The sequence below is a fragment of the Falco cherrug genome, chromosome 8 (genome assembly GCF_023634085.1).
Source record: "Falco cherrug isolate bFalChe1 chromosome 8, bFalChe1.pri, whole genome shotgun sequence".
NCBI lineage: Eukaryota > Metazoa > Chordata > Aves > Falconiformes > Falconidae > Falco > Falco cherrug.
In genome coordinates, this window is record NC_073704.1 from 31,614,633 (window position 1) to 31,628,999 (window position 14,367).

The window sequence follows — 14,367 nt, forward strand, 5'->3', positions numbered from 1 at the left end:
GCAATGCACTTGTTAGCCTCTTCAAACGCAGAGGAGATGAGAGTAGAGTTGTTTCTAACAGGTAAAGAGCCTTACTATCAGCTGGGACAAATATGCCAAAGAAAGTTATTTTCAGTGAGTGACTACATAAAGGGACTAGTTAATTTACCTATCCTGTGAACTTGTTACACACAAGTATACTTTTAAGTCTGCCCTTCCTGGCCAAATATGTGACTTGTTTTATCAGGTGGGCATGTTCCTGAAATCAGATTTTATTTATTTATGTTCACAATATATTTGACACCAGAGATCAGCAAACTGCTCTTTCTGTTTTCTGGCAATGATATAGAGGGTTAATATAATTTCCAAAAGAAAAATACATGGCATTCTGCAGGTTCATGTATTACTTACAATTAACAGTTTGTGGGACGGTGGCCCATACTAAGATGGGCTTGTAGTATGGTAAGAAGCTGATAGACATGTCTCACTTTAGATAGAGAATTTTCCAGGATTCAGCTCACTAGAGCAAGTAAGTTATTCTTCTGTGAGATACCTCTGGAAAATTTTCCACACATATGAACCTGTGGTCACCACCAAACATTACAACAGCACAAAACCAGCTGTTCAAATAGCTAAGAATAGATCCAGTCTATCCACTTCCATAGCAGATTTTGTTGCTGAACACAAGAGGAAGAAGATCATACCAAAGAAATAAAAAATGGCTTTTGTGAGATCTAAGCCCATTAATGTGAGCTAGGTGCGTTTGCTCTGAATTCTTCTCCTTCCTCACAGACTCAGCCTTCTCTCAGCTGAGGATGACTTTAGGGGATTATCTCCAGAGCCCATTAAATGCTGCTCCAAGGTTGGCCAAAGGCACTGCTGCTGAGGGACATGACACCTGCGGCTGTGATGAACCTGTCTTTTCAGCATTTGGGGCAAAGGATGGAATCTGGAATTTTGGCACTGGGATGCTGAGTACTGCATCCAATTTTATTGTTGCTTTCTATGTTTAAAGCTGCTCCAAACACATTCTGTGAGGCTAAGCCTTACCGTTTCTCTATTGAACTGTATTTCCTGATATTCATCCTGAATTCATTATTTCTCAATTCTAGACTGTAGCTCTAATTATTCCTTCTCTTCCCATGGTTCCTTCAACTATATATGTGTTCCTAATTAGAGGGAAAGAGAAAAAAAATCAACCTCTAAGAAAACTGGAACTTACTTAAAGTATCATGTGTACCTAGTTCATTGCTTAACAGTTGGCATGAAAGCATCTCACGGGGGGAGAGCAGCCACATACTGTTCTCCAAATGCCAAAGCCAGCAGGTACTGTCAGGAAAAACCCTAAACTGACCATCATGCAATGCATCCCCTCAGTGTACCAAGGGTATGTAGTAAGGTTTGAAAAAAACCAGTTCTAATCCTCATTCCATTTCTTTCCATTAAAGGAGAAAACTGCATGGTTTACTTCCTTGTGTAATATTTCTAAGATCCTCTGCAAATATGTGCAAAAAGAAAGCATAGCTTTGAAGTGCTAATAATACCAACTACCTAAGCATGATACTAGTGTAATAATGTAGACACAACTCAAACATAAGGACAGTTTCTTCACTCCCTGCAAGAAGCTGTCCTGAAACAGTGGATTCCTTAGCCAGTGGTGGCCTTCATTCCTTACCTCTATGGAAAGGGCTGCTGAAGTGTGACATCCTGACAAAATGCCACCTCTGGGGTGTTATGACCAAGAGTGTCACCTAGCCCAGACAAACTGGATGAGACAAGTCACATGCCCTGCTCAGGCAGGTGGTAGAGCATTTTTGCACATGAGAATTGCTTTACTGTGAACACAACTACACTGGATTTTCAGCTTCAGAGTACCATTTTATAAAGCAAATACAAGTTGGGGATTGTAACAGTCAAATACTCAGATTATATCTATCAAGTAAACAGCTCTCAGCAGCACCACAAGACTCAAGCTTTGAGACTTTAGGAGGCTCTACCATGGTCCAGAAGCTTTGCTATAGAGATGCTATCTGATCTACTATGACAGGAAGCATGAAACTTTGAGGTGTATAATTTCTTTTCACTCTGAGCAGCTCCAAGAAAACCCTTGAAAACTTGCTGAGGAACTCCAAGAAAACCCTTGAAATCTTGCTTCCAGTTGAAAGGCTGATGAAACTACAGTCTCTCACCTTCCTAATCCTGTTAGTCCTTTTTACAAGGATAGGATTTCCACCAGTCAACCTTTTGTCATGCATATGACAGTTACCCCTATTCTATATAGTCCCCTCTGGTGAAAATCATCATGTACTCACTCATAAATAAAATTTTTATGCTACTTCAGACATATGCCAGACACAATGCACCTGCTACCATCTCTCTCCACCTACTTACTTTGGTATCTCCTTAATGTAGTACTCAGGTACCTTCCCCGCCCCCTGCCCTCTGCCTGCCCCCCCCCCCCCCTCCCTCCCCCCCGAAGGCAATGTTTCTGATTGCATCCACTTTAAAAGAATCCTTATAGTTCAGTGCTTGGAATACTGCACAAGGATTCACTGGTTCTGGTGATCCATTGTGCATATCCATTTGGTTGTCATTTAATAACACTGAAAACAGTCTGGATTAAGTGACGAAAAACTCATAATTAAGAGTGCAGACCCCTGTGTCAAGCTATAGTTCTTGCTGTGAACATGAATTTTTTTTTACTACAACATGCAAGATTGTCATTCTCCATGTAATTTGCTCAGTGAAGAAGTTGGTTTGTGGTGGTTGGTTTTTGTTTTTGTTGGTTTTGGGGTTTTTTTTTTGTATTATCAGTTATTCTCTCTGTTTTTGTCCCAAGGAATATATATTTTGTCTAGACACAATATTAACTTTCATACAAAACCAGTTAGTAGGGTTTGATTATCCAGAATGTGGAATATAAAGAAACCAGTTTGACAACAGTAAGTGTTCCCTCTAAGGACTTTTACCAGACTCTGTACTGTTTTGAAATTAGTTAAAATTCGTCAGACCAGTATGGTTCAAACATTTCAGTGTCTGTAAAGGCAACAGAATTATCTGTAGTGGGGCATTAAATAAACTGGAAATAAATTTTCAACTCTGATCTTAACTATGTAACTTGAAGTTGTAGTAATGTCTTTCTGTAACACAACCCCTTTCTGGTTCTGTGCCTCTTATAGCAATAAAAAGCCTGAAATATTAAACATACAGAAGAATTAAATTAGAATTTGTAAACCAGCAATAATATTATTCTGTTTTCAATGTTCTAAATCCTTAAAGTTCAGCTTAAATAAACGTCATGTACCAGCTCCTTAAACAGTGTTAGCAATGTAAACAGCATTTAAAAATGCAAGAAGTTCAACTTTATAAAAATTACATCTGCAGGCTGTTAAAGGAGAATCTGCAAGAAATGTCAAACAATACTGTTCCTTGTGTACTCCACTGAAATAACAAGAAAGTTGCATCTGGAAACAGTTACTGGCACAAGACTTAAATAAAGTATTGAGTTACCTTTAATGAACTAAATATTGTTAATCAAAAGCCGGATATACCAATGTGCCATCCAGCTGGCTTGTAATTCAATTAATTTACCTTCTTGGGAGATGACAATGGACTTTGATGATTTGATGACTTTGCTGTCTAGAGTCCAGGTGACAGCTGCAGTGGGATCAGAGGAAATCCGACATTGTAAGACTAATTTTTCACCATCTACTACTTGAGCATCCTGAAGCTTCTCTGTAAAGGAGGGTGCTGTTCCTTTGCTTGCTGGTGGTTTGCTTGCTGTTGGTTTGTTTTCAGCTTTTTTCCCAATTATTCCACCATCCACGACTGCACACCCATGTTCACAATTTCTGTCATTCTTCTCTTCTTTTTTCACTGCTGGTTTGGTAACAGGGGCTTGAGAATTGGGGGTTGCATTCTGGGCTTCAGAATTGGTGCGGGCGTTTGGTGTTGGGGTGCTAGCACTGCCATTCTCTGCAGGTGGCTTTTTCTTGGAGCCCAGCACAGATCTGAAATCTGTAATGGCTGGTTTAGGAGGTGGCACCTTCTCTGGCAATGGGGTTTTTGGGGTGCCTTTCTTGGCCAGCACAGAGCGGAAGTCCACCTGCTGAGGAGCATGAACCTTCCTTTCCTCCTCTGACAAGGTCTTGGGTTTGACCTGCCGCTGCAGGTTTGCTCGGAAGTCCATTTGCTCGGCTGGGATTTCTTTCAGTTCCTCCTCAGAAAAACTTTTGGTGCTGACTTTCTTGCCTAAAATATCACGGAAATCAAGTTGCTCAGCTTCCTGCTGCCTCAGGCTCTCCTCTGTGTGTTCCCGAGTTTCCACTCGCCTCTTTAGCACACCTCGGACGTCTTCCTGCTCTTCCTCAGCTGGTCTAGATTCACTGATATTCTTTTGGAAGCCACTTGTTCTACCAAATGTTAGTTTACCATGATCTCCACCATCTCTTCGGTCTCCAGAGCTGGCTGATTCCCTCCCACTATGATCCGAAAAAGAAAAGAAGAGAGAGAGCCAGGAAAGGGGCTGGTTTAAAAATGTCAGGGAACGATCTCAGAGCAGGAACAAAATGTGTTTATAGAAGGGGAGGTTGATTAGAGGAGCACACTCCATTAGTTTGTTGCATCAATGATGACTTCAGGAGCCATATAAGGGCACAAACAAAAAAGATCTTCTCTACTCTGGCTTGGTACGATGTGCTTAGTCTGTATGATGAAAACAATTTGTTGGGTCACATTTGGGGATTAGGTTGAACAGCAGCCAGCCTGGGTCTGTAAGGGCAGGGAATTAACGGAGCAAAAAATAGAACCCACCCATGCAAGTCCCTGGGAAAAATACTCACTCTCTGAGCATTTCTGCTGTGGAAACTGAACTCTCCCGCAGCATCAGAGACACCTGGCAGCTGCATTCTCCAACTTGGTTCCTGAAATATTTAAGTGAAATCAGTAAAGCAGAGGTTCCTTCTTTGAAAACTGTAACTTCCCTGACCTATAGGATTGTGTATTGCACTATAGCAGCCCATCCCCAGTGTGGCATCCTCCTTTCCTATGCTGAGCATTGCAGTGGTTGACTGAGTGCATTTGGTCCCCTTATATTTGGAGCCAAGCTATCTCAAATAGCTTTTACTGATCTGTTGCTGTCTACACTGGGAATAACATACTCTCTGAACAAAAATCAAAGCAATTTACAGAAAGAAACAGCTGCAAACAAACAAGCTGAAGGAAAACAAATACAAAAGCTGGAAAATCAAGGCAGAGGAAGGGTCTGTTTTGCAAAGTTGAAAATCTTTCCAGCTCTGCCTACTGTTTATTTATTCAAACCCAAGCTCTTAAGTTTTCCAGTGTTAAGATATTAAAAGCAGGGTCTCATTTCCTTCCCTCCCCCCTGGCCCAACCAATCAGCAAAACCCATCTACATGGATTGCTCCAGCCTGTACATGTTTATATTAAAAAACATAAAAGTGTCACCATATATGGTACTGAGTACTTATTCTTCCTTTTGTAGAGGAATACCATGGATGCCTTCTGGAAAGGGCTCCCATTAAAGAATTCATTTAAAACGCTCCCCCCGCCCCCACTGCTCCCTCCCTCCTGCAGATATATCATTCTTCTATCCCCAAACAGCTCTTCTCCACTTAAGACAGGAGATGCCAAAAGCAAAATTTAACTCCCCCAGGGCAGCAGTTGTGTAACTGTTGCCACTGCTCCCCTGAGCTGCTGTTAAAAAAGCAGACTTGAATTGATTAAGGACTAGAGATATCTTTTATTAGTGGAAACAGTTCTATCCTTCCCAGTTTAAGCTTGTAAATGGACTACAAACTCTTGGATGATTTTTCTTTTTTTAAGCAAAAATATTTTTTGCTACTGAAAACATTTATTGGACATTAGCAAAACACATGTGCAATGGGGGAAGGAAGGAAAGAGAGGCAGGTTTTCCCAGCTGTATTCTCCTTTTGAAAGACTTGCTGTAAGAGCACCTTCAAGTCTACTTTGCCCTGAAGCTTAAAACGCAGACTCAGGGTTGCCTTTCTGTTTGCCATAAGCAGATTGTCTGGCCTGTTTTTTAGATGGTGCACAGAAATACATTCCTAGATAGGGCTCTGTTTGGGTGAATAAACTATAATTTCACCCATTTGAAACTTGCAATGAAGTCACATGGTAGACAAGATGATTAACACAGATGCAGCACTACGTTATGTCTTTATAACAGCAATTAGCCATCACCTTTTCAGATAGATTTCCCTTGCTTACTGTTGCTTTAGAAAATGAAACAGTGGATCAGCCTAATATGAAAATCAAGCCTTTAACACTAAGAAGAAATTGGTGGGGTTAACCGAAGTAACTGGATTGCAATGTAAAGGCCCTGCTGGTAGGAGCACATCTTAGTTGACCTTAAGACCATTAACAAGAAGCCATAGAAATGTTTTCAGCACTTGATATCCAACCAGTCAGAATATGTACACTAGAAACTGTTATTGGAGGCAATGTGTAAGGACAGCACTGAAAGCCATAACCCTAATTTCCTTCAATACAAAAGACTAGAGATACAACTGAGTGCCAAACAGAAACTGTCCAAATGGCAGAAGCGCATCCATGTCAATGCAGAGAGTACTTAGGTCCTGCCCTTGAAACCTGCCATTCTTACTTCCTCCTATATGTGACCTCCACTTGGAAGCAAGAGAAATGGAAAGAAGGAAAGACAAATGGCAAGATAGAGAACTGCATGTCACCTCCTCCCAACACACTGCTTGGTACCAAATGATGGCAGGGTGCCAACATTGCTGGAAACCTCTCATCTTCAAACAGTGCATTTCAAACTGGTCGCATTTGCCCTGTTGAAACTCATGAATTTTCTTCCTGCTTCTCCGAAGCTTTTAAGAAAAGCAGTCACACTCTGAAACTTCTTATTCACCAGTGCTACAGGGCTGTTAGCAGGCTGTTGGTTCCCAGAAGATACCTCCCTTTTAGGACTTAAAACCAATCCAAAGCTGACAAAATAGGAGGAGCCATGAAAGCTGAAGTACAGACGATTTATAGCATACTTGAAATAGGCAGGCACCACTCCTCAGCTTCTGTCCTGACTGTATGGCAAAAAAATTTGCCCACAAGAATTGTGTCGTCAGTGGGAGAGGTTGAAGTAACATAGACAGCACTCTCCCAGGAGAGCGATCTAGGGATACTGAAAGTGGTTCTGACCACTGTGAAGAATAGTAGCATTTCTGCAGGACCCATTTCTGCAACGCATCTTCCCTCTGCAAATTCTTCACATGTGCAAAGAAGCAAATAAGGAAGGCAAAGTAAACCTCGCTAAACTAAGCTGGTTTTCACAGGGTTTGGAAAATAAAGGAGGGGGTAAGAAAGCAGGAGAGCATTTTGTTCTTTCTATTTTTAAAACCTTGGGAAGCACTTACAAATTATGGCAACAGTGGGACATAGAAGTACCTAGACAGAAAAGTTGTTCACAAAGTAGTTTATTGATCTTTGATCATGATTTCTGATTCAAGTGGATGGCTGAAAACTAGACCACTGGATAGAAACCTTCAGTCTGTGTCCAGTTGATCATATCCCTGTTGAAAAGTGTAGCTTTCTCAGGGAAAGTCCTGCTTATAGTCAAATCAAAGTGAAGTTTGTTACTGATTTTAGGAGCAAAGAGAACATAAATTTGTCTTCTGAATTCAGTTGCAGAGTCTAAAAAGATGAAGTTAATAACACTGACCCACCTTGGAGATCACAAGATGGAAAAAGAGACACAAGCCAAGAAAAATTAAGAAGGACTGGATGGTTTAGACGCTAAACTCAATCAAGAATAATTCTGGAAACTTTGTAAATGTTTTTACATTTACGCAATTTCAGACTCTAGGCAAAGCAAGATACATAGGGGCAGTTAGAAAAAAAATAGAGCTTTGCAGTACACAAACACTACTTCAAGTCTTTCATGTCTCTGCTGTTTTGAAGCCTGGCAATAACAATATTACTTCTGCAACTTCTCCTTATTGGCATTTTATCAACAGAACCCTAGACAAAGAAAGATCTTAGTGGCTCTTTTATTGTGGAATAACAACAGACATGGATAAAACCTATGCTCAGTAGCTATGCTGTAAAGAAGTATCTGGAAGGTTTTTTTGCCTGACTTTTGCAGGATTGTTTTGTAGAATGCCCATGTACAGGACTTATCTTTAAAATGTCAAGGAATAACAATAAAAAAACCCACCAAAAACAAATAAAACCCCAGCTGCAAAGCCTGAAGCAATTTTAAAAATAGCTCTCTGTCCTATTGTGGGATCAGTTTTCCCTGGAATGGCTTTTATGTCCAAAATATCTTGAAATACTAGTTTCTTGGCAGAATTTACTTGAATATTTTCACTGAACCTTAGATGAGACTTATTGTCTGCATGTCGCTAGGAAGCACTCTCTGGAGGAAGAGGAAAAAAAGCATTGTTAATTATAGTGTGGGGTCACACCAAAAATTCCTACTGGTCTACCAAGTGTAAAACAACTATTGCAAAGCAAATTATGTTTTATTAAGAATGAACTGAAAGAGACAAAGAAGTTGATCCCTACCTATAGCTCATGCTTCAGTGTAGTAATTGCAAAGCCTCAGAATGACTTTTTGCAACTTTTTTGTGAGTTACTTAAATGGAAAGAAAGTCCAGACTCCATGAAGTTTAACCCCCCAAAAAACAACTAATCTACTGGATCACAACTTTAGCTGACATAAAGCAGAGCAGCTCTACTAGCTTCAAAGAGGACACACTGATTTACCTCACTTGAGGTGTTTGTCCAAACAAAGGGTTTATACCTGAAAGACCAATAATTTTATTTGCATTTTACAGCATTGAGTGGGGGAATGGAACATAAAGGGGTCATGTTTTTCTTTCCTAAAAATAGGCAATGTGCAGATAGCAGAAAACAAGGTTTGCAAACTGTATTTTACAGAAAGACAGAACTATATTTCCTCTTTAGTGTAATGGAATGTAATCTTACAAAGGCTTTTTATATAACCTGAACTGCAGAGTATTCAAAGCGCCACTGATTTAGAAGATGAATGTTTACCTCTGATTTTAATCAGATTATCAGAATCTCTAAATAAGATTAATCAACACTAACCAAACTTTGTAGAAGATGAAATCCAGGAGAAGAGAAATACTTAATGTCTGAGAAGGCAAAGGTTAACAAAGCAGATGATTTGTTTGAAGAACTGCAGGAGGGTTTCTGAGGTCTCTCATGTTGACTGTACTTTTATAAAGACAAAGGCTTTGCTCAACAGTCTCTGTCCAGTACTCCCAGACTCTCTGCTTACCTTTTCATTTACGATGTACACACTGACTGAAAGAACATGAGAAAGTCCTACTGGGGTAAAAGGATACCAGTGCTTGCATCACTGGAGGGATGCAAAGGAAAGGGGGAGAAAAAGATGTCTGTGGTTTTCTGAGTCAAAAGCCGATTGTTATTTCCCATTTCAATCATGATGGTTTCACAGGTGTTCTGACTGATTTCTTAGCCCTCAGCTGCATGGGCCAGCATTCTGAAGGCTTTAATGTTCACATTTCAACAGATGAACCACAGTCCTGGGTGAATCAGTTTGTTTTATATTTATGCAACACCATTCCTTGTGGCCTGAGCATTAACAGGCTCAATGGAACATTATTAGGACAATTAAAATGAAGAATGCAAGTGTAGAGGAATCAGAGGTCTGCAGAGGTTTAAAACAAAGACCAGCAGAGGCTATAATGACTGCCCTCTTAAAAGTGAGACTTAGTCTGCTGTGTAGTAAAAAGCAAACACATATACTAAATGATGTTGAGGTATGGTAAGACAGAAAAACAACCAGCAATCATTGATGGATCACACTAGGATTACATCGGGCTACACACCCTTGCCAGCTCACTCTGATGAAAGGAGAAAGAACTAGAGAGAGACACACAGATCTTTTGTTAAACACGATTTTTTAAGACCAGAGTTTTAATTTGTGAGCAACCAACACAAAAGAACAATTGTGGAGGTTTTAAGACTGAATTTAGAGCTTAAGAATAGTGGAGAAGAAAATTGGAAAATAATTAACACTGGTAGGAAAACATGCCCAGATTAAATTAAGGGAGTTGGAGAAGGAATGACTCCCTAGAAGCAGCTATGCAACATGCTTCTAAAATTAATACATGAAAAGAAGCTGCACATTTTATTTGAAAAAAAAATGATTATGTTTAAAAACAGCCCACTGTCAACTTCTCTATAAACTCCTCAGTGAATTGACTTGTGGTTTTTTAGTTATTCCATATTTTTAATGGACTTTGTAGGAGTTTTTGAAAGACAGGCACCAAATGCAGCTCTCCTCCTCTCAGGTACCGTTAAGACTGTTTCTGAATATATAAACAATTCTCAATCAAGTATTCAAGACAAATGCAAGCAGTTAGAAAGCTATTTAGACAAGATTATTTGCTGCTGAAAATTATTTTAGCTCTATTGCAAACCTGAAGTTATACAGCTGACATTTGGCTCCTTGGATATTCCTGAGGCAGTTACTTCTCTGTTACTCATAGTATACAAGCAACTGCCTAAAAGCGTATAGCTTTCTGTTCCCCACACAGTAACTGAAATTTTACAAATGACAGCAGGGTAAAAGGAGTTATCAGCATTCCCCTTGCTTTAATTGCAGCATAGCTGTACTCATTATTAGATTAGAAAAAGCCAACATGAATGCACTGATCTTTGAGGGATGCCCAACTATTTCTCCAGTACAAGGATTAGAGAATAACTGGAAGTAACATGTAATCTGCTATGTTGTTTTCTAGCTACAACTTTACTTCTCATCCCACCCAAAAAATTGTTCTCCCTTGCTGATTTTCTGAAATAACTTGTTTTCGAAGTGTACATTCTGTTATATTCTCCAGCTATGATAATGTCAGACTTCCACTTTGACAAATGTCTTCAGTGATGAATTTGGCCTGGTGATCACCAGCTACACCTAATCACTATGGTCGACTTGCTTAAGTCAGTCACAAAAAATCTTCCACAAAGCTCTCTTGGCTCTCCTTTGTGTTTCCTGTTCTCTTTCCTTCTTCCATCCCTGAAATTTTGCTGAAATATCTAATTTTTTTCAGTTTAAGTGAAACCAGCAACATATAAGAGAAGATGCCCATGACCAGAGACACATACCTAAGTGTGGAAATGCACCAGCAGAAGGTAGCAATTCTCACAGTTCGGCCTGCTCTCTCATGTAGAGGTTAGTGACCTTAATGAAGTTGAACTGGTATTTCTAATCCTGCCAGAGGTATTAAGTGTTAAAAATGCCACTGATCCCCCAAGAGATTTTTCTTAGGTGCAAGGATGTATGGAGACATGACCTGTGCAAATCTGCAGTTTGTGAATGCTGGGCTGATTACAAGCAAGCCAATTACTCTGAAATGAGTCACTTCACAATTTATTGCAGAGTATGAAGGGTCTGAATCTACTGAAGAGCTTATTTGCAAAGAGGTCATGGCACATACAGCTCTACCTACATAAATGTTAGTAGTAAGACTTGAAATTAAGCGTAGAAACACTTAATTGTAGGAAATCCTGGTATACAATAGCTATAATTTTCTAAATCACTCTTTTCTGGTGGAAAGTGAGTTCCTCATCTGACTTTAAATACTAAAATATACCGAAGCTAGTTTGTGGGTGCCTGTGATAGTCTATGGAAACATACTTTAGAGCTAGGCTTCTACACAGTGACATGTCCATCATTTGGGCAACACTGGATGGAAAATAAACGATAACTATAAAATATTAAACTCCCTGTTTAGAGGATAAACAGGTTACATCTACTAAGAAATGCTCTCTCTCCCTAAAGTTGTACAGTAAGTTTTCTATAAACACATAGGTGATATGTAATTACACCCAACCTTCACCTTTGGAGGTGGAAAATGCTGTGGCACTTTCTACAAGGTAAAGAACCAACAAATCTGTTTCTTCATTTAAAGGACAGTTATTTTACCAGGAAAAAAATATTCAAAACAGCGCTTACAAATTTTATAGGAATGACAAATAGTTCAAAGCACCAAAGTGCCTAATTTCAAAGATACACCAGAAAAAGGAGACTACAACTTCCATATAAAATTCAGACATTTCAAACAAGGCCAGGGAACACCTTCTCCCCTATGGATCACAATCTTGCAGAACAGGCCTTCCTGGTCAGATAGTTCCCGTGGAAAGCAGGCATCCTTACAAATATTCAGAGATGGCAAACACGATAAATAGTATCTCCAAAATCAAGACGTTGGTTGTGGTTTCCTTGCTAAAACCCCAAATTGCTTCTCATACTACTGCCACAAAGCTTTGTTTTTCAGGATCACAAAAGGAAACTCTATAGTGCTCTGTCCTTCTTTCTGACCCTTCTTGTGTTTCCTCTTTCCTCTGTGAGTTTTATTAGTTCTTTTCATCCCTCAGAAATACTTTGTTCCTTTAGTACCCCACTGTGTTGTATGAACAGAAGAGAGCTCTTGTCTTCTTCAGGTGGGAATTTCAACTTGAGGGTAAATGTAAGTAATTGTTCCTAGGGAACAAGCTCTTTTCATAGCAGACATACCTGAGCTGAATTTCATACTGCCCTGCATGACGAGACTGCACATTCCTCAAGATCAGTGTGAAGATGTCTTCATTTTGCAGAATTTCACATGCTGTTCCTGGCATTATTTCTTGCCCGTCTTTGAACCAGTGAACAGTGGGGAAAGGATCTCCAGCAATGGCACAGGATATAAGAACACTTTGCCCAGGCGCTGCTGTCACTGATCTCGGTTTGCTAATGAACCAGGGCTGAATACCATCCTGAGGTTCTGTCGTTTACAAACACAGTTTATGAATCAGGAGAAAATGCCAAGCTTGAATGTAACTAATAACTAACTGGTCTCAGGTAAAACAATCACAGACAAACAAAGCTTTTTGAACATGCAGGGTCGAAGTGTTTAATGTGAAAATAAGTCAGGCTCTAATTTTGGAAATAGCTTGTGTCAATACTAAAATTAATCAGTTACTTAGTACTTTCCTGACTTGATCCAGGCTTATATTAAAAGCAAAACAAAGAGACTTTAAAGCTGCCCTAAAAGGAATCTTGAAGATTTGTCCTTAGAGAATATGGGTAGGAATAGCTTTAAGGGCAAGTGACAGTACTATGACTGCTGTGAAGTTGAGAGCTCATGTCATAAATCATCATTAACAATTGCATAAAATTGTGTTTAATATAGAAGACTGACCCTAAGGCTAGATCTCAGGGGAGCTTAGAGAATGGAGCAAGTTCTGAATTCAGAGCAGACAGTGACAACAGGCTACAGATCCACCCCTGGAGGCACAGCTCCCTGAAATCCTGGGGTTAAGATCCTTTACATTAAAAACAATAAAAGCCTCCCATTGATTTCCAGTAATTCTCAGTAATTGCTATGGGAAAATTTTGGCACACAATAAGATTAGATGAAGTCCCCTGTCATGAAGGTAGTGAATGCCCAATCACAGAAAGTTTGTAGATACTTCAGTGTTTACTGCAGGATTTACATCATATGTGGAGATTCAAAGCCAATTTTTTTGAAGCTAGTTCTCAAATTGCAGAAACCATGTGTTCCTGCTACCACTATAATGCTAATATTAAAACCAGGATACCTGGCATACCTGGCTTCTAGACAGCTTTTCCAAATACTCAGGGCTTTAATTAGAAAGAAAAACATCATTAAATGGTTTACATTAAGTCCATAGCTCAGTAAGCCTTATAGTTATAATCTGAAGCTGTATTTAGCAGAAGTTTTGCACTGTCCCTAGGAATAGGACTTAGGAATGCATTTTTGAAATAGTAACATAATGTTCCTGAGTAAGAAGATTTTTTTAAAGTTGCTTCTGCTCAATATCCTTTTTAATTCAGATGTAGAGACTGAGAACTAGCATCCTTCACAAAAGCCCTTATAAACACTCATGTACTTTAAATAGATACTCCTCCAGCACATCGGAATTATTTTCTTTTAGCATTTCCTTAGGGAAAAAAGAACTTTATACCTTGTACTGTCAGTGTAGCCTGGGTTTGAGTTTCTCCCAATTCATTCCAAGCTTCACACGTGTATTTGCCGGTGTCTTCAGGAAATACTTCCTGGATGTACAGACTGTACTCATTGCCTTTTTTCTCAAAGTGGAAATCTTCTGTCTCCTGGATTTCTTTCCCATTGTGCAGCCAGATAATTTCAGGAGGTGGGTTAGCTGAAAAATAGGAAACCACAAAAATCAGACACACACATAAAACCCCACCATATATTAATTAAGAATATTAACAAGGTTGGTTTTTTCTGCCACCTGATTCTGCAATTTCATCTTCAAAACATTCAGGAATTTCATTAATTCAATTGATGCTGTGTAATGTGGAGTAGTTCTAAGTTT

The 14,367-nt window shown here is 39.4% G+C and overlaps 1 protein-coding gene across 2 annotated transcripts in view; it reads right to left on the reverse strand.

Moving 5' to 3' along the window:
* Positions 1-14,367, reverse strand: part of MYLK (myosin light chain kinase) — a 217,294-nt gene that overhangs the window by 70,113 nt on the left and 132,814 nt on the right. For both annotated transcript variants that reach the window (XM_014279463.3, XM_027804806.2), the window contains 4 exons: positions 13,993-14,190; positions 12,542-12,788; positions 4,821-4,901; positions 3,571-4,460 (listed from right to left, as the gene is read on the reverse strand). In XM_014279463.3, the coding sequence (XP_014134938.3) occupies positions 3,571-4,460; positions 4,821-4,901; positions 12,542-12,788; positions 13,993-14,190 (1,416 nt within the window). The remainder of the gene's footprint in view (positions 1-3,570; positions 4,461-4,820; positions 4,902-12,541; positions 12,789-13,992; positions 14,191-14,367) is intronic.